Below are 27863 nucleotides of genomic sequence, written 5' to 3'. Positions count from 1 at the left end.
GTTGACTTTCATCAAGGTAAAAAATAATTTCTTCTTTCCATTTTGGGTAAAAAACAAAGTTCTCCTCTTAATTCATGGGGTTCTCCTCCATGATTGTTGGGCATGGACTTCCAGGCCATTTTGTTTATTTAATAGACTTTTTCATCTGCCCTTGGAGTCAACGTGTAGAAAACACAGGCAGTGCCAGTGAGATCAGAAGAGAAAGAAAAACAAATCTACATCTACGGAAACAGAAGTTTGATAAACTGATTGTCATTACCCATTAAGTGGTGAGTGGATTAAATAAAGTTTTGAGTTGAAAAGAAAGATAAATGAAGATCTGAGGGTTGATGTTAAAAGGGCAGTGATCCAGTAATGTATATAAACATAAACACACTTTATCCACAGCTCTCTCTCTCTCTCTCACACACACACACACACACACACACACACACACACACACACACACACACAATGAGAACCTCATTTCCCGTAATCCCTTGTCACCTGACCTCTGACCTCTGTGAGGGCGCTGACAGATTTAAGACCACCAATTTCCTACGTGTCTGTGATCTGCTTTGTGAACGAGGCTCAGTCAAACCCTGTGTGCACACATTTGAAAAACAATTATACAATTATACAATTATACAACTATAACAATACACATGCTCACATTATTTAATATGAGAGCAGTCTGATGTATTGAAAGTGTCAATGAAAAGGACTCAGATGTATATTAAATCAGATTAATGATCATGTGTTCTCTAATTATTCTTCAGACAGGAACTTGATAATCCAGAATCAGGTAGAATATGAATATGATAAGATCACGCTGACCCTACGGCCTTCAACCTTTGGCCACCATCTAATCAGTTCATCCTTGAGTCCAAATGAATGTATGTGCTGAATCTAATTTAATTCCATCAAAGTGTTAATGAGATATTGTGTCCAAGAGAATGGGACAGCAGTGCGTGTCCTGTTATTGAGGCAGAAAACAACAAAAGCTTGAATCTGCTTTGAATTCATTGCTGCTAAAGTGTGACTGGACGACCTGTTCGGTGCAGTAAATAGTTATTTCCTTTATGATTTACACTGAAAGTTTCCTGATCTAAAGAAGAAAAATACAATAAAAGTGTTCATGTTGTGATTAGGTTTCATAGCTATGCAGATGATACACCGCTGGATCCGTCTGTCAAACTCTTTAACAGCAGCAAAATAATCTCTCTACACAGCTATGGTGGTGACATAAAAATCATAGTTTGTCCCAGAATTTACTTAAAATTCAACCTCGACAAGACTGATCCCCCTGTTAGCAATTATATCTAGATCCGTTGTGATAATAAAAAAATAAAGTGCCCCAGCCGAGTCCATCACTTTTTACAGGTATTAATCCTTTTAGGTTTGTGCAGGGTATGTATTGTCGAATTGATGAAGTTGTTTTCTGAATAAGAAACATGTTTGGGTCGACAGAGAAAGAGAGAGAGAGAGACTTTTGCCTCCACAAAGACATTAATTCATTAAACCTTGCAGGAGGAGTACTCTGGGGTGAAGTGTCAAGAAACACAAACACGATAAAATCATGAAAGTGACAAAACAAAATTTCAACATCTGGAAGTGAAGTGTGACATGTTGTTCCATGAGATGAGGAAAAGCTAATAATAAAACCCAAGACAAGATCATTTGATGTCAGTGAGTGGATCGACTTAGCTGATGCAAACCAGCATCAGTTATCAGTAGAAGCACCAGAGTGCGATAACGGCAGTGTGACAACCTCAGTTTTCCCCTAACACAAAAATGTGGCCGTCACTTGACAGGCTGTTACCTTTACCTGCAACCGTCACTTCCTCCATCGTCCCCGCAGTCAAATCAACAGCAGGAAGGAGGAAGTCACTCAGTCAAATTGATGCCAGGTACATTCAGATGCTGCTGAGGTCAAATGGCTTTTTACTGTCAACGAACGTCCCCAACACGACTCAACACGTCTGATCAGGAGCACCGGGTTCATTTGTAGGTGTCAGAGAGAGAGGAGGTGGGGGTGAAGGTGTGTTTACGCTGAGCTGATGCAAATCTCGGAGATGGACCTGAAAAGACTCGGTGTGAGCTGGGGTGAACACACAACTGTTTGCAAAGACGATAAGCTCTTAACATCTATCAGCTGCTGGTGCGGTATTCAAAACACTGAAAATCTAAATTAGGAACCTTAATTCTTTTTTATCTGTTTCTATTGTTATTTCATTCTGTTTGCTCACTGCTCTGAACTGTTTCTTACTGAATTTACCTCTTTATTTGTTTTAAGTCTTATTCTGTGTACATTTTATATTGGTACTTGTACCTCCTCTGTATTACTTTCATCTGCTTTAATTGTTCACATCACCTCACTGTGTTTCTTTCTGGTCTCACTCTTTGTTGTTGGGTTCATATGGGTTAATTTTGCCTGCCATTGTTCTTGTTTAGTTTAGCTTTTATGACAAAGCACCTTGTAAACCCTTATCTTTAAACCCACTATATGAATAAATAAATCATCATTGTTATTAAATAAGTGAAGTTAGAAGTTACTAAATCTGAAACCAGTATAAATCCACTGGTGAACTGTCAAACACTGAAAAGCTCTGAACTGAACGAGCTCCAGGTAATGATGTGAAGAACTTTGACTCACCTGAGTCTCTGCCCTGTTGAACGCCACATCACAGTTCATTGGAAGTCGTATGTCAATGATCGATGTGACTTTACTCACAAACAGTCTTTGGCAGAGTCACACACTGGTTGTTACACAATCAGTATTAATTAGCTGCAGCTGGTATCATCTACCACCACTGATTTATTCACTGTAACAGCAGGTGTGAGGTTCAGCAAGAGCTTCTATGTAATCATGGTGCACCCACAGACTCTGACTAGGAGCAGTTGTACGCTGCTAAACATTTAATAATCTCATGTGCGAGTGATTTTGCTTTTTTCACCGTATATAAACCCTATTTTTACTTAAACACTTCACCAGTGTATTTATTATCTTTTTTTGTTTGTGTGTGTGCGTGCGTGCCTATTGCATTTCAGATGCTCCTAATTTTGTTTTGTTTCATATTATTTGCTTTTTTTTAAAGTTTCAGTGACAATGAAGGAATCTTGAATGTTGGGTTATCACAGCTTTTTTGGTTTGTTTGCTTGTTTTTGTTTTGTTAAAAAAGAAGCTGCCACCTATATAATGTCTGTTTTGGTCTTTTCAAATTTAAAGCAGAAGTAAGCGATCCGGCGTTTTGGCTTATGCTGCATTCCAGGCAGGCTTTTGAAACCGTAAGTTACGGCTTCAAGTCACGACTTACGACTTTGTAGCGTTCCAGGCAACCCGCAACTCATGTTTTTCCGACCTGTTACCTGTGAAAGTCACTATAACGGCCACTCGTAACTTCCGACCCGTGAACTCGTACCAGATCGAACTGGTACGACTTCACAGGTCGGAAAAACACGAGTTACGGGTTGCCTTGAACGCACCATAACTTCTTGTCAGCCAACGGAGTTAGCAGCCCCCGCCCTCGTCATGGATCTATTGGTAGGGACGAGGGCACACACAACCCTTCATGCCGTTCTCTCTCCTCATTGGATAAAACTTGTAGGATACAAGAAAAGTTTTCTCCTCGGCTCAGAGCAGAGCAGAGGGACTGAGAGACCCGTGTTTCGGTCCAAACACTGTAAGTGATTGCTGTCGGAAGATAGAACTATTTAAGACTTATATTAACACAAAAATATCGCTTACTCCTGCTTTAAAGAAATGCCCAGGACAGACAAAAAAAAAGAAGCTTAGTTTAGTTTCAAAGTGACAACTCACTAAATGAGCAAAATAATAAGTTGTTAGTTTATTCAAGAGTAATATTGACTCTGTCTTTGTTTGTTGAACATATTTAGGACTAAACCTCAAACCGAAGTTGAACTTTATGTGACAGATTTAATTGATTGCAGTGATTCAGTCGAATTTAATTGATGCAGCTGGTGTGATGAGGCCTTTAGGGAACAGTTAGCACTAACCCCACCCAACTCAGTCTGCAGGGAAGAGAAGTTCAAAGCAAAAAATAATAATAATTTGATGTGAGTTTTTTTCTATATATTTCTGTTTGAATTAAGCCCCTGGAGCTGAGGTGCAGGGTCACAACAGACTGTGTTTCCCTTTCTATAGAAGCAGCAGCAGCAGAGATGGAGACAGATAAAGAGGCAGATGGTGAAAGGGTCTTTTGCAATCACTGGTTCCCCAGACTGAGATGCTCAGTGGATAAAAGGAAGAGCTCATAGAAAAACTATTCTGCCTGGTGCAACATGTTCTGGAAATTCCCATAAATGTTCCTAATGACATGATGAAGGTGTGTGTGTGTGCGTGTGTGTGTGTGTGGTGAGAATATGTGCATAGTGTAAGCCAAAGATTGTCAAAACAAACCCAGATAAGAGAAGAATGTTGACTTCATGTGTGGAGAGTTGACAAGTTCAAAACAACAAACACAGACACAGACACACACACACACACATACACAAGTTGAGTCTGAATTATTTCAGCTAGTATTTAGCAATAGGTTGTCATATGTTGACCCCGCGACTTTTCATCCATTTGATATTAACAATTTTGAGTGAAAATTCTTTTGACACATGTTGTTTGGTTTTAGAATTCATTCATATTCCCTTCTTTTGATGGTATCTTTCATTATCAGGTTAAAATTTAAGTTTGTCAAATTTTGAAAATCCGGGAGCTGTGAATGTTAAACTAAAAAGGGTTCCTTGTAAACTGCAATAACCATACAAGATAGAAGAAATGCAATGGAAAATGGAAATGGAAAACTTGCCCCTGGGTGTTGGATTTAACAGGTAAAGCAATAAACAAACAAACAAGCAAACAAAAAACAAACAATAAATACATGAATACATATAATAAGTATTAAAAAGTCATATTCTTACTTACATTCAACAAATGTTGGTTAAAAAAATGTTTTCTTTATAGGTAAAATGAAGTGTTAATAGATAACATTTACAGTTTTTTTCAATTGCTAACAAGCTGTGGTCTAAACTGAAGTCACATTTTCAAAACTCCCTAACACAGTCTGCATGGGGAATTTCTGTTGCAGGAACATTTGAAATCAAAAATAATTGATGGAATAAATGAAAATATTATGCAACTCCAAACACAGGTGAGGTTAGTTTCCAGCTCAAAACCGATCCAGGTGATCTGTGTTTGGCCTCATTAGAAAAAAAAAGGGGGGACCAGAGTTGTGTTGTGTTGTTGTTGTTGTTGTTTTTACTTACATTATTCTACCTCTGGAGATTTTGCATTTTTTTGTTTACAGTAAACTTTTTATTTTTTGTAAGGTCCCTTAGTACCTATGCAAGGGCACAGAGAAAATACTTTTTTTGACGTAAATTGCCGCATTCCTGATTCATTCTTGTTGCAATATATTATCTAGAACACTCAAAGTGCAAAGATATTGCAGTATTTATTTTATAATAAAACTGATGTACTGATTTTGAAAAAAAAAAAAAACATTCAAACTTCCAAGATCAAATTTATTTTAAGTAGGCTAATGTTCTTTGTTGTTAGCGTTTTGTAGTACAGCGTGCTAAGAGTGACAGTGTTTGTTTCCAAAGTGATACTATGTGCTAGTGTTGTGGTTGAATGAGCTTATTTTGAGACATGTATGAAGTGTTTTGTTGGTGAGGCACCGTTTTGGGGAAGAGATGAACTGTTTAGCTGAGATGCCTGATGGAAATGCTGGCTGTGTTAAGAATTTTGAACATGTGACTTCAGTTTCGACCACTGCTTGTTAGCAATCGAAAAAAACTGTAAAACAAAAATTAAATGCAAAGTGCTGATAATTTAAAGTAGGGGTTTATAATCAAATTATAGGCTATAGGTCAAATTATTTTAAAAAGTCATAGCGTATCTCATTGCATTGCATGTGCAGCCTCATAGAGCTGCTAACATGACTTGAGACTTTTAGCTGCTTTAAATTTAGTGTGGAATATTTTGATTGAATTGATCCCCTGGATACTTTAGCTCGGCATTGACCACAAATCTTTTTCTTCACTTCATTTAAACTGAACTTTCTCAGGTCCTCAGATAACTGGAAGACACTTTGATCCCCACAATGTTACTATCTTCTCGTCTTATTCTAGTCAGCAGCCGACAGCAGCATGGCGGACGTGAGTTGGTGGAGCTGCATGAAAGAGAATCAGAAAATAAGAAAGACGAAGAAGTTTAGATAAATGTTTTTTTTCTTCACCTTTGTCTGTGTTTTATTCTGACCAAACAACATAGTGAAGTGTGTTTTTCTTTCTCTGCCCCTTTGACCTGTGTTATTCAACCTTTGTTTGCCTGTGTTTGAAATGGGAGTAAAAGATGATGATGTATGAGCAGTGTTTGTGATGGAGTGTGTGTGTGTGTGTGTGCATGTGTGTGCATGTGTGTGCGTGTGCTGTACTCATCAGTGTTTTGGCGTCACCTGTGAGTGTGTTTTCCCTGCAGCTCCGAGCCCGACAGGCAGCAGCTTGTCTGTTGGCTCTGTATGAATGTCAACAACACACACACACACACACACACACACACACACACGCTGCTTTTAACTTTACACTCATGGAGGCATCACACTGTTAAGTTAGAGTTTGTGTTTTCAAAAATGTAAGGTCATCTCCTATCCCTGTCACCTGTTTTAAAGCAGCAGTATGTAACTATTTTACCTTGATGATAAAATCCAAAATCATTTTGATGTTTCATGATTCAACAGGGACACAGCACCTCTGGCTCGGCTGGTATTGTAATTTTCACGTTGTAACTGTAACTGTGACTTTGCGTGCCCGCCCAGCACCCTCTTGACAGAACATTCTCTTCACCAGTGACCCGTTTTCAGGTTTTAAATGCATACAAGTAGCCTACCACATAAATTTGTTTATAGCATCAAGGCTTTTTGACTTTGTCAGGAACCTCTATCTAAACAAAAACAAAAAACACACAACTCACAACTTGTATTTATAAGGGAATTACACTCTGCAAAGATAGAGGGACCTGGATGCCAAAAGGTTTCCTAAACTGGAATAAAACTGATCTTTAATCCTGTAGACAGCTCTAGAAATACTGTGTTTCTGTCACCTCATGTGAAATTCCGGACCAAAGATCTCAGTGGCATTTTCTAATTCTCTCATTGTACAAAGCTATTTTCATACATGTTTTTATGACCTGGTCATTCTCTTTAGAAACCTATAACTTTCAGGACTGATTTCTTTGTTGTGTTCTCTTGTGCAGAGAGGTCAGAGGTCAGAGTTGGTTTCAGAGCGGCGACCCCGAAGGGAACAGGGATTCAATATCATCCTCAAGAGACTGTTTCATATCACGTGTGTTTGTGTGTGTATGTGTGTCTGTGTGTAATCCAAAACCACTGTGATAACTTGACTTGATAACCTCCCTCCGAGCTTCGTCTATCTCAACTTTCCTCTTCTGAGACTCACAGCTGATGCGTCTTCACTGTTTCACCACGTCCAGCTCCATCTTCTCGTCCATCCTTTGTCCATGACAACAAAAGGCAGACAAAGAAGACACAGGTAAGAGATGATGGAAATAATACAATACCTAGTTTAAAAATGGGCACAAGATATTATTTATATAGTGCTGATTCCCAACAAAAGTAAAGTAAAGGCTTTACTGAAATAGATCGGGTCTAGACTGTCTTTTGATAACAGTATTTACAGAGGGCGAACAGTTCCCATAATACTCTTCAACTGTGGCAGTAAACACTAACATGAAGCAGGATATCAAAATGTAGGCTGAGCAAATTTTTGATACAACAGAATCGAAACAAAGATAGCTAAGCATCAGCAATTTCAGTGAGCGAATTAGCACGCAGTATACTATATATATATGACTAATCTATTAACGCTTGGTATACATTGCAAACATGTTTTAACATGTTAGCATCATGATGCTGACACTCTATTGATTTCTGATCATTTGATGATTTTACCATCTGTAATTAACCTGCTTTCACCTGCAGGACAGACCATCAGGAAACTGAGCCGTGACTCTAATCCAGAGTCGAGAGTTAAAGCTGAGATGTTTGAGATACATGAGCCTGCATGTGTTTACTCCTCAGTCCTCACTCTCCTGCAGCTGGATTAGGTTACTCTTCCACTTCCTTTTCTTACTGTTAAAGTAGGAAAACAAACAAACAGCCACTGCTGTGACTCAGAGTGAGACAGTAACAGCATTGTTACTGTCAGCATTGTCTGTGTGAGAAAATGTGATGTAATGTGATGTTTCTCCTCATGAAATTACTGGTTAATGTGACTTCTAAACTATAGAAGAGGCAGCACGGAAAATAAAAGAACAGGACAAAGACAGCATTTTAAAATGTTAATGTGCATAAAAATAGCTTTATTTCCGAAAAATCAGAACCTGCATGCAGAAGCCAATGATTCATTGGCTTCTTCACTCCATTGGTGATTCACATGTGATGTTTGTGACATTAAGCAGCAGAACATACGAATCTCTCCCATGTTCACCAGCCAGACCTGGGCCGACCACCCGTTCCATATCCAACACGCTGGAAGGAAACATGTAGCAGTGTGTCCATGATTAAATGTTTGTTTTTGTGGGAGGTGAAGGACAAGATGTTTCTCTCTCACGTGAATTTTTCCAAAAACACAAATGCTCATTTGTGTTTATCGCCCTCCCTTTTGGCTACAAAGCAACAAAATCCTACGAGTAACCGTCCCAGGTCTGCGACTGACAACATGGCTCATCGGTACCACATCCCCTGAACAACGAGATGAACACCAACCACATAAGCAATCCTTCTACAAACAAAACAAACAAAATAAAAGAAAAAAAAAACATAAATACAAAAGCAAAAAACAAAAAAAAAGTCTAAAAGATAAGAGAAACTCTTATCACTTAAGTTTCAAAACTATTTGCTTCTGAAAATCTCAAACTAGTGTATATAAAACTTTTAAAATCACATATACAACAGCTTAAAAAGGGGGAAACACCCCAACCTGAAAGAAGGCAATAAAATAATTTGACAGTTAAATTAATACAAAAAAAAAAGAAACAAGTTGATCTACTGGAGATAAAAAATAAAAACAAAAACACTGGAGAACAATGAGAGGAGGTGAGTTAGTATTAGCATTGGTAGTATCAAAACTCATTTACATTTACAGTAAATCACAGAACGTTACTGCTCAGGGGGAAAACAAAAATAAAACAAGAAAAAAAAAAAGACAATTTGGCATTTAAATATTTGGTAGATATTGTTTGTTGCCAGGATGTGGCTAAGTACCAAGTTAATATTTATTCTTTTTTTTTTTAGTTTTTTTAATGTTTATTTTCTTATGTAATGACTATATACAAATCCTTGGTAGACCAGTCTGTGTGCTTCCAGCTTCAGCTAAGAAATGTGAGCATTGAACCTTTTTCATCATGGCTTCAGCGATTTGCTCAAAGACCTCAGAGTGAGAATAAAATATCAAACTAACAGCAACTTGTTGGTGTAGCTTATTGAGAAAGCATCAGCCCCTCAAATTAAAAAAAAAAAAAAAAAAAAAAAAGGAACTACCAGTTTCTCAGATCAAAGAGCTTAACGTTTCTCATCACTGGATAAGTGATCGATAGAATTTATTGGATCCATGATTGATGAATAAAATGTTTCTAGAATATGAGAGAGAAGCTTCACTGATGGAAAGAGGCCGAGTTAAAGGAGCAGGCCCAGGTTTGTTTGCAGAGGAGGAGGCCGATACCAGGCCAACTGAGGCTACAGTTAGCCTAGCTTAGCACAATGACTGGAAAGAGGTGGAAACTTCTGGTCTGGTTCTGACTCGTTTTCTTTTCAAAGTCTGCAGTGAGTGTAAAAAATAATATTATGTTGGAAACCACTGTATGTAAAACTGTAAAATGATTGTAAATCCAGTGTGTTGTTAACAGCTGCATTAACGTCGTACTGAGGTATTGTAAATTCACTGTGATGTAAAGTTATTCTAAAGGTCATGTGCAGTGTTTTTGTCTTTAACCATCATTAACACAGAGACAGTAGCATCAGGAGGTGCTGGTCCGTTCCGGGCAGAGCCAGGGTAGCAGTTTCCACCCGCTTCCAGTGTTTGTGCTAAGCTAAGCTAAGTAGCAGCTGGCTGTAGCTTCAATTTGATCTAACTCAGTTAAAAAAAACAAACAAGAGAATGAGAATGTGTGTTTCCTTTTAAACCAGAGTGTTGGTGTGAAAGAGCAGCTCGGCATGGTGTCGAGTCTTCACTGCCTTCACAGATGACTAAGCTGTGTGTGTGTGTATGAGGAATGTAGGTGTGTCACCCTGCAGGAGCTTGCTGGTTCGCCTTCACCATAATAACAGAAAACAAGCCCCAGAGGCACGGTGGTAATTATTACAGTGGTAAAACATCTTCCTTTTTGAACTTCTCTTCCAACCTGGCAACGCTGCATTCACCTGCATGACCCGGGTCATACAGTATTTGCAAATTTTTTTCCGGATTAGTTTAGCTTAGTTATCTGGTGCTACGTGCCAGATGGGGTGGGACTTTCCCTCCTTGAGGAGATAAAGAATATGCCAGACGCTTTAAAGGAAAAGTCTGCTTTTTTCTTTGTTTTTTTTGTTTTTTTAAAAAAGGTTGTTTTAATGAAGTTTGAAGAACATGAGCTGAATCATTTGTCAGTGCTCACTCAGCCATTTGTGCAGATTTTCATTAAAAACAAAAAACAAACCTAGTTTGGCCCTCTCTTATGTTTTAGGATGAAAATAAAATCAGTTCTAATGGATGACAGCATCAAACCAGCTTTCTGAAAACTCTTTTCTTTCTTTAATAGAAAAAACTGAAATGTCTTAAATCTCTCTGCATTACAAGGAGTTTGTTTAAAAAAAAAAAAAAAAAATTAAAAATCAAATATAAATGTTCACTTAACAGTCATTTTCTTCAGTCGTGTGAAAGGCTTCAGTCCAAAAGAAAAAAAAAACAGGTGAGGAGGAGGAAGAGGAGGAGGGGAAATAAATAACTGGACTGTTAATGTGTACCATACAGAGACAAATATCATTGCACAGTGTTAGTGTTTCTAAACTGGAAATTGGAGGAAGAGAAGAAGAGGAACAGAGAGGAAGAAGAGAAGGAGGAGTTTGAGTCCTCAGTTTCCAAGTTGTGTCATTTTTTTTTTCCAACATTGGGATGAATGATAAAAACAAAAACGATGCACTGCAGCTGAAGTCGTCCACTCCTGTTGCTCCTTTTTCCTTGTTTGGTAAAAAAACGCCGAAGAGGGACAGGAGTGGCAACGGAGCCTCTGATTGGTTAAGAGAGCACCAGTAATATTAGCACACATCAGGTAGGAGGAGGAGGAGTCAATCGATTGTGTTGTGTTGTCGGGGCTTCTCTCCTGATTGGTCAGAGCGTCACTCCGCTGCACGGTCAGAGGAACAGTTACAAGGAGGAGGGGGAGGTATCATGATGATGATGAGGCACTGTGAGGCCAGAACTGGCCTTGATTGGGTTTTTAAGAGGTTTAAAAAGGGGAGTGAGGTGTGTGTTTGTGTGTGTGTGAGGTCAGGGTGGGGCTCAGAGGGCGGGGGGTCAGGGGGTCAACGGAGGTAAGGGTCTATGCATAGATCTCTGTGGTGGGGGCCTTCTTGTAGATGGGCTTCTTCCCCAAGTCGTAGCTGCCCTCGTCCTTCTTCTTCATGCGGTAGATGAGCAGTAGGATGAGGAGGACAGCAAACATCAGGCAGACGGCTCCGCCCACGATCAGAGCTGCAAGAGACAGGAGGGGGACAACCAGACGTTAGAGTGGAAGAGTGGAAGAAGACTCTACCTCTGTGTTTACTTTGGTCGACTGAATCTTCTCTCTCAGTCCGACATGTTCACCATATCTAGTTCGTACTGACCTGCCAGGACCTCCGTCTTGTTCAAGATGCTGTCTTCACTGGTGTGGGACATGAGGACGTTGATGGGGTATTCATCGTTGGTCTTCGCCTCGTTGCCCAGCTGGGGGATTTCGTTACTGTTCTTAACGATGTCCACCTCGTTGATGGTCGGTCGCACCGGCAGCTCCATCTCTGGGATCTTGTTGTCGCTGGCGTCAGGCTGAGGGTGAAGAGAGGAGGAAGATTAAAACACCACCTTGATAAACTGACGTGTAAATGGACGCTAAGCTTCAGTAAATGTTCATTAACAGCTAGAGACAACTCACCATCACTGACGTCTTGGAGTCCATCTCAGGAGACTCAGTTGTTGCTATGGAGAGAGGCAGATTCTTAATTTAATCTCTTGAAAATAACAATTTTGAATGTAAGATCCATAGTCACACAATAAAACAACTCATTTTAAAAAGGTTTTTGTAGGGACTGACCTCCATCTCCAGACCCAGAGAGCTCCTCGTCTTCGTACTCGTAGTAGTCGCTGTCGTCGTCTTCATCATCTGTGAAGCCAAAGTCGGAGCCGTTTGAGTCTCCTGACGACTCCAGGTCGTCCCGGTGCGTCGACATGCCGACCGTCTGTGTGGTTTTCATGGGCATCCATGTCTCCGTCTCCCTGACCTGATGGGACATCAACACAGGACCAGGGGTCAGAGGGACGCAATACGGAGCAGCTTCTCAGAGGGAAAACAGTGTCGACATTTAACAGGCCAGCACTGCTAACGTTTGCTAAAGCGGACGGGAATATGTTTAGTGCAAACTATGGTAAAAGTCAGGGGTTAGAAAAATAAGACTTGACCCTCTGGTGCCATTAGAGGATTATGACAATAACAGAATTCCTGCAAACACTTTCCATGGCGATCCAGTCCATAACTGCGGCGATACTTTAGTTCACAGTGTGGAGACCTGGTCTGACCAATCAGAAACACCTCCATCCTCCAAAAGAGAAGAACTCACGATTCATTTATTTCTGTAGCTCCACCCTCAGCTTCACCAACAAACCAAAAGTAGCTGCTGATCAGCAAGCAGCCAAATCACTGCAGCTCCACATGCTGCTAAGAGAATAAAGACTAAGACAACAACACGGGATCATGATAAAGTTACTTGCCAACTCATCACTGTCACTGTAATCACCATGAAGCTTAACACAATGTAGACACATCCACCTCCTTTAATCACATTAGCACACTTAATTTCATTGACCATTTGCTCAGTAAGCAGTGTAAATGGGATTAAAGCAACCACACACACACACACACACACACACACACACACACAGGCGTGCACAAGCACACCCATCAGCCTAATTATCATTACAGCACAGCACATGCATACGATTAATCAGCATTAAGGAGGCCGTGGAGGTAAAACGAGGTGAGAAAAGTTTAAAACCAGCTCATTTAAAAGTCTTTTCATTCCATTAAGACACCACAGACATGGTGTCTTCAGTTGATGTCCCAAGTCTGTGTGAGTGTATATAGTAATAGGCTATATCTTGTTTTCAAAGTGGTTTAAACTAATGGAGCTAAAAAAAAGCCAAGATGGTGGAAAAAAACAATAAAAAATAGATGGTTAAAAAAACCAATGTAGTGAAGGAAGAACCCGTTTTGCCATAACAAAAGAAATGGGCAATTCATTGATTAGCCGATTATTTGAAAACTTGTTCAACTGAATATTTCAGGGCTGGTGTTTGACAAGATTAAACATTTAAAGATGGATTTGGAAAATAATGGGAGTTTTTCCGTTGACAAAAAACACAAAAAAAACGTTTATTAAACTAATAAGTGACAGATAAAGTGATTTTAAATAATTGTTACTTGGCTCTAAACATGAGCACCTATTCGTATGTTTTCTACTGGTGTGACTGCAGGCCGTTACCTCGAGGCCTCGTCACAGCTACTGAAGCCTGATTGATAACAGAGAGGATCACATGGAGACAGATGGTGATTTGTCTTAAACAGAAAAGTAGAGAGACGCTGCAGAGAAGAGAGGAAGAAAGAGAAACAAAGATTTTTCTTTCTTCTGCTCCTCCAATGAAAACTTCCATTTACGGAGGAGAGAAGCCACAAACCACAATGGGAACATGCCTGGGCATCCCACAACATCCTCATTTGCAGACACACACACACACACAGATTGAGTTGTGTTGACATCATGAGTTCCCCTCATAATTACTTCCATCTGAGTCTTGTTGGAGGGAGTGGGGGGGGGGGTCTTCATTTTAAAGGGTTAACTTGTGGTAAAGCCTGCTCGGGGCCCCCCAGTATTATGTGTGTGTGCTCAAGTGCTTGGCATAGTAACCGTGTGTGTGTGTGTGTGTGTGTGTGTAGGTAATCCTCCCTGCCTTTACAATGTAACCTATATGAGTAGGGGAGGGGGGTTTCATTGTGACTGCACAGCACCTTGAAACAACGGCAACCATTTTATACTGTGACTCCTCTTCTTTACTTTACCCAGAATCCTTTTCATTTCTGTCTCAGTGTGTGTCTGTGTCCATTTCCAAAGACCTAATTATGATATAAACAGGCTCCCTAAAGTGGACGTTGTTCAACACTGTAACATATTTCTACAGATTTACATATTACTTGAATCTTTAGACAGTTATTTCAACTATTTATTCATAACTACTTTCAGCAACTTATCCATCAGTCCAGTCATAAATATTCACGTATGTTCACTTGTTGACGACTTTTCGTGTTCTACTTTTATTTCCCTGACAAATAAAAATATGTCATTAATTTAATATTTCATAGAACTTTAATTTCTTATTAATGAGTTGTCTAACAGGGGAGCAAGTATTCCTGGTTGTGGATCACTGCTCCATTATGTCCTCATTTAAACCCACAGGGGAGCTGTGTGTGTGTGCGCGTGAATGTGAGTATGAGTGTGTGTCTCTCTGTAAAATGGTGACCGCCAGCTCTTCGTTTCCTCGCTACTGTGCAGATGAAAGTGGACTGCTGCCGTGGCGAGTTGGGACAAGCCCGCTGAGTCACATTAGAGAGAATCACACTCATTCACACAATAATGTGGATTCATCAGAGTCACTCACGTACAGCCAGCATGACTCATTCAAAAACCTCTCAAATCTTTCCCGTAACACTAATATTTCACTCCAGCAGCCCCTGAGGCCATGTTCTTCTCTCGGTCTGAGACAAAACAGATTTAAAGAGCCTGAAAACATGTTGTTTACTGTAGCTGCGTGTGGCTGTTTGCTCATTCAAGTAACTGCAATACACACTCCGGTTGAAGCAGATTATGTGTCTAAAGTTTACAATAGCAGAAAACAAAGTGTTTCCTGCTTTCCTAGTAAATATTAATTCCTCACTTCAACGTCACATGTCCCGCTCACCTGAAACAACTCACTCCATTTGAATAAGAGGAAATGTTCCACCTGAGCAGTCCTAAATGTTCCATATTATGAGTAACATATTTCTTAAGCTTCAAAAGGAAATTGTCAAGAAATGATGGACCTGTAAAAATTTAAGTTTGTTCTTCATTAATCATGGATATTATTAAGTTACAGTCAAAAAGAAAGACAACGTCAGACAGCAGAGAAGCCACTGTGTTCATCCCCGTCAGCGTCCTGTATTGTCAATAACCCTTCTCCTGGTCTTGACCTTTTCACCCCCCCATCGTGGTAAAATGTGGCTGTACATCTATACCCAGGAGAGCTGTGCTCAAACAGACTGGTGGCTGAACAGCATCATAATGTGCTGCAGGCCTGTCCCAACAGGCCAAAACAGGGGAGGGGAAAAATGTACATCAAACACTGAGGGACTTCTGGTATGTTTTTGTCATGTTAGTGTCAAGCCATGACGGCAGCTGCTGATTTTACTATCAGATGTTTCTATATTCTCCCAAGAAGCAAAGACAGAGTGGGACACAGGCCAAGTTTCACTCAGTCCACAGGACAAAAAGTTCACTCTGCTCTGACCCTACGATGTGTTCAGGGATATCAGGGCCACGACTGAACAGAAGATGAGACCAGATGTCGAAGCCGAGTATCGCAAACTCTTACGGTTTATTGAAACCCTGCAGGAGGGAGGCGGCCTTACTGTACAAATAAAAGAAATATGTGCTGCACAGAGTGGCAAAGAGAAAGCAGAGAAAGTGTCTGAGCTGTGGTTATGTAACCAGGAGAACATGAAACTCAGCTCTCACATGGTGATTTTACAGCTCGTCTGATTTGTTACACTCAGGTCTGTTCGGTCGTGACGGCCTGCTGCTCAGGTACTGGACTCCGGTGAAGCTTTGGACAACTTTCCCACCACGAGATACTCAAGAAAACATGAAAATTTGTTCGGTTGCAGAAGCGTGATGGAGAACGAACTTGAAGTGCGTTGCGACAGTACACTTGCACTCACACTAGCCAAATAATCCGTACTTTAGGGGGCAAACGTGCTTGGGCACAGTACGATTGCCTAGTGTGAGTACACCCTAAGAGTCGGAGTCACTGCCACACATGATCTCAGAGGAGAAATATTCTGTTCAAAGCCTTAATGGACTCAAACTGTGGCTACGTGTTTCACAGCAGAGCAGTGTGGTTCAGAAAAAGCCACAAAAGTCAGACCAAACATCCTGGAGGAGAGATTACTGAACAACAACAAGAAATACTTCATGTGCAATACATGCACAAGAATAGGCGGCAGTGATTAGTGCTGCTAAAAGCTCATGATTAATGTGTTGCAACCAAATACACGTCACCATCCTGTCGTCCATCAGTGGCTGAATATTTCTGCCTAATGTGGCGGATGTGGACTGGAGCCAGTGACTCTGAGAAAAACAAATGGTTCTTAAAGGAGTCATCACGTATCCAGTCCCCCTTGAATTGCTTTGAATTAGGCTAATACTTAAAACTTATTAGAAACATTTTAAAAAAACAAAAAAATCAAACATAGAGCTTGTTCTGACACTTTTTCATACGGCAACTTTCTCTCGTGAGAGTAAGCGTGAGGTTTTGACTGGTCTGGATGTTCATTGTATTAATATGTAATGAGGTGCGCATTGATTGGACGCAGGAAGGACAGAGCCGGAATGGTGGCTGGTTCAGTAGGCTACATGCAGGCTGTATTGGAAACCACATACTGAGAACCATATTTCCGTTGCCGGCGTTGTACAACAACAACGAAGCTCATCGCCTTCAATTTCCAGGGTACGAAGGATTCAAGCCTTCATTTGATCCGAACTGCTGATTTTAATTTAATCCCACATCAGACAATGACACATGCTCTTAAGACAGTGATTATCGGTTTGGATCAGCTTTTATCTGCAACTCATGCTGCACCACAAAGCTCCGAGTCATCTCACGGCCAAACAAAGCTCCTCTTTGTTTCTTTTAATGAAAGCCTCTTAATTACAGAGCTCATTTCAACTTGCTGTGTCAAACAGCCACCAATGCGACACACATCAACCCTAGGAAACAGTTTGCCTCAGGACTAATTATGAAGATAGTAAAGGAAAAGGGTTTTTTCTTAAAAAGAAAACAAAGCAGATGCCTCCAAAAATTAAGCCAGAAATAGATCATGTTAGGCTCTGATAGAATTAATCATTAGACTAATTGATTTATGGTTGCAAATATTTTATGTGATGATAGAAAAAATGGCTGCTTTCTTGGTTATTATTATCGCTGAGTAGTAGCTAACTGATGTAGCTCCTAACGGATTTAACAGCTTTTATCGGATAAAAAAATGCTAATTTTGTGCTTCACTCATGCTTGTGTGGTTACATGTAATAAACTAATATTACAATAGTGACACTGACTTTAAGATGCAGACTCAACATTCAAAGCCTCCCTGCAGCTGGTAAAACCTGAAATCCTGACACTCTTTACACCTCCGTCCAGGCTCTCGACCTTGTTTATCCTGCCAATCTCAGCATGGAGGTCCTAAACTTTCCAGTTCCCCCAATTGTCCACATTCACTGAAAGGCAGTCTGTCAAGACACCCGCCACCCGGCCTTTGGGTCTGTCCCTTCCATTGACGCCGAACAATGCGGGTGGACGCCTCGAGAGCATATCAATGACCAAGGTAACTGGGGATAAGCCTCCAACAGCCTCCCTTCATTAAACTGGGGAAACAATCCCTCCATCTGCCGACACAGAGAGAGGCATCTGTTCCATTCACACAGCGGCGTGGAGGTGACGCGGAGTATGAAAAGACAGAAAAGAAACACCAGCATGGAGGAATGTGCTTCCTTATTCTTTGTCATGTCCAACGTCTCCTGACCTTTTTCAAGAAGAGACAATTATTGTTGTTTTCTAACCTCGTTTCTTCTTTCTTCTTGGCAGCAGCCAAAATACACTAGGAACGGAGTCTGGGTCTAAAGTGCTACTCTTCCCTTTACCTCCCCACTTTTCACTCCCTCTTCCCATCCTGTTTTTCAACTCCCCCCTCCCCCTCCTGCTGCTGCTGCTGGGTGATACTTGAACCAGCAGGATTTGCACCGTGTATTGTGTCGCCTGATCTGCTTGTAAGATGCACTTCTGACCCCCTGACGTAACTCTGCAAAAGGGGACACACACACACACACACACACTTGAGTATAAGGCCTTTGGTTTATGGATCCAAAGGGCCCCATGAGGCATGATCTATAATGGGATCATTGCTTAGTTAAAATCATAAAGTTGATCCTCTGCACAGTCACAAACCGTCGCTCACCAGGCCAGAACATGACCGACTGACACCTTCCTTCCTGGGCTTGTCCTTTGATAAACACCCACAGCATTGCATAGACATTTACCTTTACTCTGACAGTGGCGCTCTGGATTCCTTCTACCTATGCCCCCATCTATCTATCGCAAAGTTTCCACCTACGTACGACATATGACACGCAGAGAGAAGTCACAACATGCAGATGTAGGACAGGCTTCAGATCAGTGTGTCAGAGGCACCAAGTAGAGTAGGGTTTTCAGTGTGTATAAACATTGGTTTCATTTCTGACCCTGAGAACAAAACGCCAGTGATAAAATACTGTACAGTTGAAGTTCACTTTACCCAATTGCAGATACTGTACTATAAGAACCAGGAAGTTACATGGTTCAAAGTCATTTAGAAGCACCATCACAATTGCAGTGTTTGCTCAGTAAAACAATTGAACATTTGTATTAAATTTGAGTGTTTGTATCAAAAACTAATTCTGATCAGGTTGAAAATTCTCAAAAATGGAAAGTGAAGCTTGCTTCTCATGCAGTGGTTAAGCTCTCACATCCATCCTAGTGACACAATTTTTCAAAAACAAAACAGCTTAAATAATTGAAATTATATCACACTACATTTTTAAGATTGTTAGATTGTGCATTAGATTCTGGGGTTAAATGTAAAGTAACATGGAGACTAAAATCTGGCAGCTGAACAGATATAAAGCAGACATCTGATCTGAGTCAGTCTGAGCTGTTTTTCTTTATCACAAAGTCAAATATTACTGAGTGGAGTGAGTAATGTTGCAGTGTTTCACTTTGACAGTGACCCGGACCACTCGCCTCCTGTTTGACTGTTCATTTCCTGACCATGTCAGATAAGACGGAGGCTGTTCAGACCGGCCAGCTGTGCAACAGACAGCAGTTATTCAGCCTCTGCTGATAAGCCTAATTGAGTTTTGATGAGCACCACCTGAGGGACAGTCCTCGGTTTTATCGTTAATGGCCTTTTATTGGTCACTCCCTCCCGGCAAACGAAGCCGCGCTGCCACGTCGATCGGACAGTTCCCGTTGTTATTACCAAACCCATGACTGACGGAGAAATAAGCCAGACGCCTGAAGCAAGACGAACTTGTACAGAAACCGTGCCTCTCTAATGTCTTCACTACTCCTCCGACTTCAAAACTCTTTGATGTCACTCCCTCAGGCGGGCATATCACTGCCTTGGATCAAAGACATTACAGCCCAATAGACTAAATGTAAGCTGCTGAGGAGTTATTATCAGCCCAGGGATCGGCTTCAGGCCTTAAATGGCAGGAAGTAATAAGAAAAAGGCAGGAAAACAGGAAATATCCATCTAAGACAAATAACTTGTGTGTTTAATAATAGAAGCATGAATGTGAACCATTCCAGTAAACAACTGACGTATTTATGCTTTTTAAGGTTGAGAATGTCCATTTATTAACAGTGGAGGATTAGTCACAATAACCGCCATTCATTTCCAACAAGGGGTGCTTAAGTCCACTCTTTAGCTCACATGGCTGTGGGTCACTTCCACTTCTAGTTCATGGTTCCAGTCAACAACCTTCAATTTAGCTTCATTCATACTGGTACGTTCATTATTTATTTTTAAAAAAAGACAACATGAACAAGTCTCATCTCGGTTTAAATTACAGCTCGGCTTCTCTGACGGCCGTTAACATGGTGTCAATGTTTAATCAGACATGATTAGCCTTTCTGTCTGTGTTGTTGGTTAATCTTCAACTTCATCCAGTAGATATCAATGCTTGAGTTGTCTGGCTCACAACATGAGCAACCATGTGCTCTTTAGAGTTTATTTTACACTGCTAGTAAATAGCAAATTAGACTTAGCTCACAGTTTGCCATATTGTGCTCACTCTAAGCTGGGTTAACTCACTGCTGCTTCATATTTGATTGCATCAATCTTCTCAAGTAACTACTCCTTTTGTGTGTACGTGTCCGTCCAAAGTTGCGCAAACCCAGGAATGTGCCTCTCCATTTGTGTCGGATAAGAAGCCAAGGCCCTGGCCACACGGTCGGCCACTACATTCTTGTCCTGTATACAACGCAGCCGAGGCGCTCGACGCATAGAGAGAGACGCAATTAAAAGGTTTGGGCCAAGCCACCATGAACTCCTGTTATGGTGCTTCTAGGTTCGGGGTATGAAACCAGCTGCTGCAATCACAGCACCAAGCATGAAGAGGAAAACAAACATTATCAACTCGTTTTCCCTTTAACTTACTTCAAGTTTACATAGCTGGGTACTTATGGGAGAAGATTAGGCATTTTTATCCGTTTCACAACATGTGGCATCTCTTTGCTAAATCCAACTAAAAATGTAATCCTCTCAAAGATAACAGCAGCGCCATCACTTCATGACTGACGGAAACATGTGGTGCAGACACACACAAAGGCCTAACACTAGCACAAGTTAATCAGAGCTGAATTATGTGGATTTGAAATGGACAAGGCCGCCTCTGTTGTTGACAATAGGTTTAGTGACTGTGGTGGCCACATGGGCCGGCTGAGTGAGCCACTGGTGGTCCGATGTAGAGAGGTAAGACCTCACACACTCTGATACACACAAGTGCAAAGACAGAAAGTGACACAGGGACACGTACAAACACACACACACACACATTACTGCTGAGCCACACTTGCATGCGCACGCACACACACACACCACATCAAAGACATACTGTATTATTGAGACACGTTTGTCAGGAAGGATGTCTGAATAAGGGGAAGCCCTCATACCACCCAAAAGCCCTTTAAAAGCCGCTATTATCTCTGGTGGCTTTGTGTATGTGTGACACGCTAGGTCAATTTGGTTTTGTTTGGTTGTGTATGTTTCCAGAGAACATCAGAGGAGTTCTACTTGATGCAGTCAGCCTATACCAAGGAAAAGCTGCAGAAACCACAGCAATGAAACAAACCTCAAGTCGTCAACTAACAGTTCCTCGCAGAACAAAAACACCTCAACATCACACACAGACACACACACCCCGAGATGCACAAAACTTTCAGCCGTAGGGCGTCACGTTTTGATTATTAGATTTCATACTCACCCCCCTTTATCTTTTTTTTGAAAAGTCACATACAGGAAAAGAACCACAAAGTGCATCGGTGCTGATAGTTGTTAACAGTCTGGCTCCAGGCCTGGAATAACCATCTGTCAGGAGTATGACAGTGCGTTGGGGGACCTATTTCAAACCGCCACCCTCCAGGCTTGGTGATACATTTCCCAATGGAAACACAGTGAGGATCATATTCCATGTTCTGCCGTGGGTCTCTGGAGTTTTGCTATTCCATCACAAAGCCGCAACAGAAACTGGTGCTAGTTTCCCAGGCTGTCGATGTCAACAATGCATGGTAGGTCACATTATGTTGTTAGGAGGGTTGAAAATCTGATTATAGCAACACAGGTTGAAATGAAAAAATCAGTTACAGGTGGAAAAAGCTGAAAAGATGTTCAAAAAAAAAAAAAAGAATACTCCTAGACAGCAGGAAAGTGGATGGGTGAAACTAGTCATCAGTTCCTGCTTCAAATCACACACAATCTGAAATCAGTGCTTTGTCTGTCTTTAAAAACTCGCAAACAGCCTGTGTGTTTAGCTATAAGCAGAGCCAACACAAAGAGTCAAAAAAAAGAGTTGGTTGAAAGTGATATAACCAGAAAAGGAGGGGTTTTATGGTCGACTTCTGCCCTGAACGTATTCATATAGTTCCCGTTACAACTGCCAGAATATGTAGTGGTTGAAAGGGGGTGGAGGGAGAGGCCGGGCAGAGGGGGGGAATCAGATTCTCGACTGCTCTCCATCAGAGGCAGGAAAGACAAAAACCTCCTCTCTCTGTGCCAACATTCCTCGGCCCAAAGGGATTTTATAGACCAGCGGACAGCAATGCAGGAACCATTATTACATCCTAGTGATACTATTTATCATGCTCCCTCTTTCTCTCCCTGCTTTCCCCACGTTCTTTTCACCACACAGGCTTTCAGTGCACCCCATCATGCAAAAGAGACAAAAAAAAAACTTCCTTAAAAAAAAAAAACCTGGCTCATTCGCGTGCAAATGATTTGGGGGGGTCTAAATGCAAAACCAGTGACATTCCAACAAGATATAACAAATGGATTCAGCTCAGGGGCTCCAAAGGCAACAAGCTGGGGTTTGGTGGTGCAACATGGATTAACTCCAGGCCAAAGAGGATTTTTTTTTTCCCTGATTAACCACCAAAGTTGTTTCCACAGGCACATTTGGTAAATGAAGCTGCTCTGACGCTGCCAATTGAAATAAAAGCCAAACTGTTTGTAGATATTTTTTTTTGCCCCTTCCATCTAGGCCTTCCACTAAAGTTATGCAAAGATTAGTAGATGGAATTTGAGAGGTGGTTCAAGGAGATAAAACAGCTGGTGATGCTAATTTACCAGTCAAGTGCCATTAAACCATCCGGCACGTCAAAATGATGTCACTATTTGCGTCGCATCTTTCACACAGAATTAGATTCAGAGGATTCTGTGCATCATGAATGATAGGCACACAGAGATAGACAGGGATGGGCCATAATTGTGCTCAATGCACTTTTACAGCTTTACAATGACATAATAGTTTACCCATTTGTCAATGGTCAATGTTGAGCTATCAATATGAAACATAGTCTGCATCCTCCTTCATTTACCATGTCTGTTCCCATTGCACTTTATCAATACACAGCACATAACAGGTATGTAATTAATCAATCCAAGAGCTCTGTCCTTCCTTTGTGCACTCTCAACATACAAAAACTTGCTTTTCCATCTTTAACCTTCAGCCGATACTTTGTCCTCAAGGACCTGCAGTGACTTGTGTTCCCATAAGTGGCCAAACATGGGCAGAAAATGCTGAGGCCAGTGGAAAAATACCACGAAGAACAGGATTTGTTTGTCCTGGTCTATCTTGGACAAACTGATAAAACTGTGTGGAGCTCAGCTGGCCAGAGCTCAGCAAATCAAAGTGGTCAACTTATTAAAAAAAACACTGTGGGTAGAGACTTTGTTAAATGAAGCAATAACTTCCCAGAATTAGAAAATGATAAGTCTCCTGGCATCTAGAAGGCTGACTCAATCCATTGATAAAAAACATTCCAATCATGCCTGTGGTTCCACAGAGAAGATCCCTTTTTTTGCATTCAGAGCACGCACCATTGTCAGGTATTGGAAACATTGTTATCGATTAGCTGGGAACGCCAAACCCACATACCAATAATGACCTCAGTGGGTAGAGAGAAGAAAGGGCTGGAAGGAGGGAGAGGAAGGTGGAGGGAAGGATTGTCATAGCTCAGAGGCTAAGTATCCATCAAAGGAAAGTTCAGAAAAGAGAGAGAAAAGGGGGAGAAGGGCTGCCAAGGCCTACCTAGGAATGAGAATTGATCACATGGATAGCAAAGGACAGATTAGGCAAAGGCCAAAAAAGAAAAAAGAAAAATTCACTTGGGGAGCAAAAAGAACAAGAAAAGACTTGAAAAATCATAATTTTGTGGGAAATCTGTGTACGTATCCATGCTGGGTTAGCCTAGAGCAGAGTAGTGTCCCTTATGAAAAGGCCCCTGGGCCCTATTGAGATCCCTCCAAGTGTGCAAAATCCCAAGGAGGGCTGGTCAAGGTCACCAGAGGTCACATTCCAGAAGGGAAATCAAAAAAAGAAAGAAGAGAGGGTAGAAGGGAACGGGAGGGGACAACAAGATGAGGCAGAGTGAGCAAGCAGAAGCTACATGGCTTTGAGGAATGTAACAGATTGTAAAGGCGAGGTGGAGCCAAGCGACCAGCGTGTCGTGCCTGAAGACCGCTGAAGTTCACCCCCTCATTTGGGGATTAGTGTCCCCAGCACTGCTGGCTTCATCGTGGGAAATTTCCATGCGTCACAATATGTCACACTGAAGCATGCAACACTCAGATCTCTGAAATGTTCCTTCTCTGTTTAACCACTTTTTAAAAAAGGCAACGCTGACTTTATACCAGAGACATGAACTCAATCCTAGAGTGACTGGTGAAGTTAGATATTTACTGCCGTTTCACACCATCTGCACTGACCAACTGCGCTGACTGGGAGGGCAGGGTGCATGTGTTTGAGTGTGGGTGGCATCCAGTAGAGCTTTTACTAGCGCCCCAGACATCACAATTACAAATCAGTATTCAAAAGCTGCAGGGCCAAATGGCTGCCATCAGACCAACAGAATAAAGTCTGCTCAACTAACACTCTCAAAAATAATAACGTACTCTCAGTTACTTTGCTTTATATTGAGTGGATTGATTCCGACTGTAAATATTGATTCAGGCCCATGTATTGAGTACTCAAAGGTTTAAACTAAATGTAATATTAACCTATGCAATGTGAATAATGCACGTACACACAGTTAGTAAACACTAAGTTTCTACGACTATTCTTCAAAGATGTGTTGCATGCAGACTTCAAAATAGAAAAAAGGGTTAACAGAAACTATAAAACTATAGTTCCTGATCCTTTCAGCTCATCAATACCAGAAAAGAAAGAACACCCATCCTCATGCCTTATATAATCCACAGAAAAACAGAAAATATTTACATTTAAGAAGATGGGAGGAGGACTCTTTTTAATTGATAATCAACTATAACAATCAACTGATTGTCACTATAGTTACCAATGTATTGTTGCAGCTCTGTTATTCATCTCTCCATATTTGCATATGCCATGTAAGTGGTTACAGGCACTGTGGGACAGTGAATGACTGTTATAACCAGGAACCCACAAATTTCAACTGTGTTTTGTACCAAACTGCCCACCAACACCACACAGGCCACACACACACACACACACACACACACACACACATCACATGGCTGCAGCATGGGGTCAAAGCATGACTTCTTTTGTAAACTGGTAATGGAGAAACAAAGCTTGGGTACAGAGGAACAGAGGTGCCAGTGCTATGTGAGCAGGAGAGAAGTGATATAAAATGGAAAGGCCCACACAAACAGAAAACTGTAAACTGCCAAAATGAGGATAGGGCGCACCCTGAAAATAATTACAGTGCATAACTCTCCAAAGTCAGGAAAACGACTGGGAAAATCTCCAGTGCCTTGTGAAATAACATCAGTCAGCCATCTCCAACACAGTGACGCTCCTCCACACACAAATTCTTCTGGTGTTAAGTCAGCCCTTTTGCTTTTCACAACACAGCAAGACACTATTTTACTTATCCCCAAGCTATCAGTGGTTCCCAATGAAGCACTCTCAGTAGGGCATCTACCATACCAAACATTTACTTCTACTACTAAGTCTCATTTGAAAGTGATACTTACTGTAAACTAAGCATTAATGTTGTTAGTATCCACACCATGATTATATGGGCCATAACACTTGGCAATAATCTTCAATCATTTTGTAAACCAAATAAACTGTGAGAACTGATCTTAACTGTGATTTACCATTCTTTTCTGATACTAAATTGGCTGCATTTGGGGGAAAATAAGGCATTAAAACCTTATGAACATTCACAAACTTGTATGGATCTACATTTAGGCTATGTGTTGAGGGTGTATGGCAACTTTCGCTCAGGATAATTGATCAAAAGGAGCAAGTAGAGCAGAAAAAGCAGCCCCAGATGTCCCAGCAATTGGCCCATCAGAGGCAGGAAAAGTGACTTGCCAGCTTCCCCCATCGGGGCCTCATACTGGATAATAGCAGCGGTCTACAGATGCCTCAGTGCGACCCTCTCTCCCCCGGCAAACACTCTCTCACTGGACTGGAGCTCTTGCCATGAAGCTAAGCAGCTAACAACACCGGGGCTTTGTGGACCATCCAACTTATCAACTTTGTACAAAACCAGACACGTTTTCCCGTTGGTCTGATCTCCAGTAAAAAAACCTTCAAAACTCAGCGTCCACTTTCCCTTTGAAGCTAAATCAAAGCTAACTCAGTAGCCTAACTGCTAGCCTAGCATAGCTGGCGCTGCCCAAATGGGGGAAAAAAACAAAAACACAAGTTTTCCCAATTAAATTTTAGCTCATTTGTTCAGAAACGTGTAGTGAGACAACTTACCGACTCTGAGAAAACGGAGGCAGACAGCATCAACACAAGGCAGAGGTGCAGCATGGTTGTCCTTTTAGTTAGCGTTAAAGTTTGTTTCTTTTAAAAAAACAAAAGTAAAGTCTTGATATAAAAGCTGCGTTAGCTTAACGGGGATTTAAAAACGAGACAAAGTGGTGCCAGTAACCGAATCTTCAGGTTCAGTTTGTTTTCGTGTCTCCGTCCCAAAATATAGTCCAACGGAACAGCTCAGGTTGTACACCTTCTTATCACCTTGTTCGTTTATCTTCTGAGCTCTCTCTCCGGTGTCTCGTTCACTTAACCGGGACTCCGCAAGCTCCGCCGCTTTATATAGACCCTCAACTGTCAGCCAATCGGCGTCGAGAGGCGGCGTTTTACGCTCCAGCCTTCTACCTAACTTACGGTAAATCCGCTCAACAAGTGGCCACGCCCCTAGCGACGGCACTAAGGGGAGGGCCTTTCAAAATAAAGGCTCATACCATTTTACACAACTTCAATGACGTGATGACTTTAATTACTCAATGTGCTAAACTGAGGTATTTCCATTCGATTCTACTTGGTATATTTACTTTTACTTTTAAGTTTTACCAACTCTTTTGAAAATTCAATTAATGTAATAGAAATTGAAACAACACATATGGTAAAATGAATAAAAGCTACTACTTTTAAATCTTTCACTTTTACTAGGCTACATCCTACATTAGGGATCACAGTGTCTATCCGTATGTGTCTATGAATGTATGTATGTAGCTATGTATGTATGTAGGATCTATCTATCTATCTATCTATCTATCTATCTATCTATCTATCTATCTATCTATCTATCTATCTATCTATCTATCTAGCCTGTCTGTCTAAAGATCTGAAGTTGCCACCATTTTACTGGTTTGTCTGCACATTAACCTACAAAATAACAAGTTAGTAGCCTAATGATACAGTAGAATTTGACACTCATTCACAGGGTGTTAGATTAATTATCACTGCCTGTGATGGTGCAATGGACTTTAATTGAAAAGTGTCTTGATTATTCTCGCCTCAAAAGGATAAATGAACAATAACATTATTTTGAGTGTCCACATAATTTTTGTCCACACCAGGCACGGTAGAATATCAAGAAAGTAGCCTATATAGAAAATGTGTTAGAGTTCGTCTGATATTGATGCCACAGCGGTGAAATCATGGAGTGGGGTGATAATTAGGCTACTATCAGAACTGTCTTTGCATTGGGTAGCGTGTAGGCTT

The 27863-nt window shown here is 41.1% G+C and overlaps 1 protein-coding gene across 1 annotated transcript; it reads right to left on the bottom strand.

Annotated features, from left to right (window-relative positions):
* Positions 1-9320: 9320 nt before the first annotated feature.
* Positions 9321-26919, bottom strand: sdc4 (syndecan 4). Its single transcript, XM_085776768.1, has 5 exons — positions 26613-26919; positions 12338-12524; positions 12179-12222; positions 11874-12072; positions 9321-11739 (listed from the first exon to the last, which is right to left on the bottom strand). Exons 1-5 carry the CDS (start codon positions 26664-26666, stop codon positions 11588-11590), a joined length of 636 nt encoding a protein of 211 aa, XP_085632894.1. The 5' UTR covers positions 26667-26919; the 3' UTR covers positions 9321-11587.
* Positions 26920-27863: the final 944 nt, after the last annotated feature.

This window comes from Trachurus japonicus, chromosome 5, assembly GCF_045865225.1.
Source record: "Trachurus japonicus isolate A0001 chromosome 5, Traja_1.0".
NCBI lineage: Eukaryota > Metazoa > Chordata > Actinopteri > Carangiformes > Carangidae > Trachurus > Trachurus japonicus.
The sequence above is the reverse complement of the archived record's forward strand: the minus strand, read 5'-3'. Positions and strand labels throughout refer to the sequence as shown.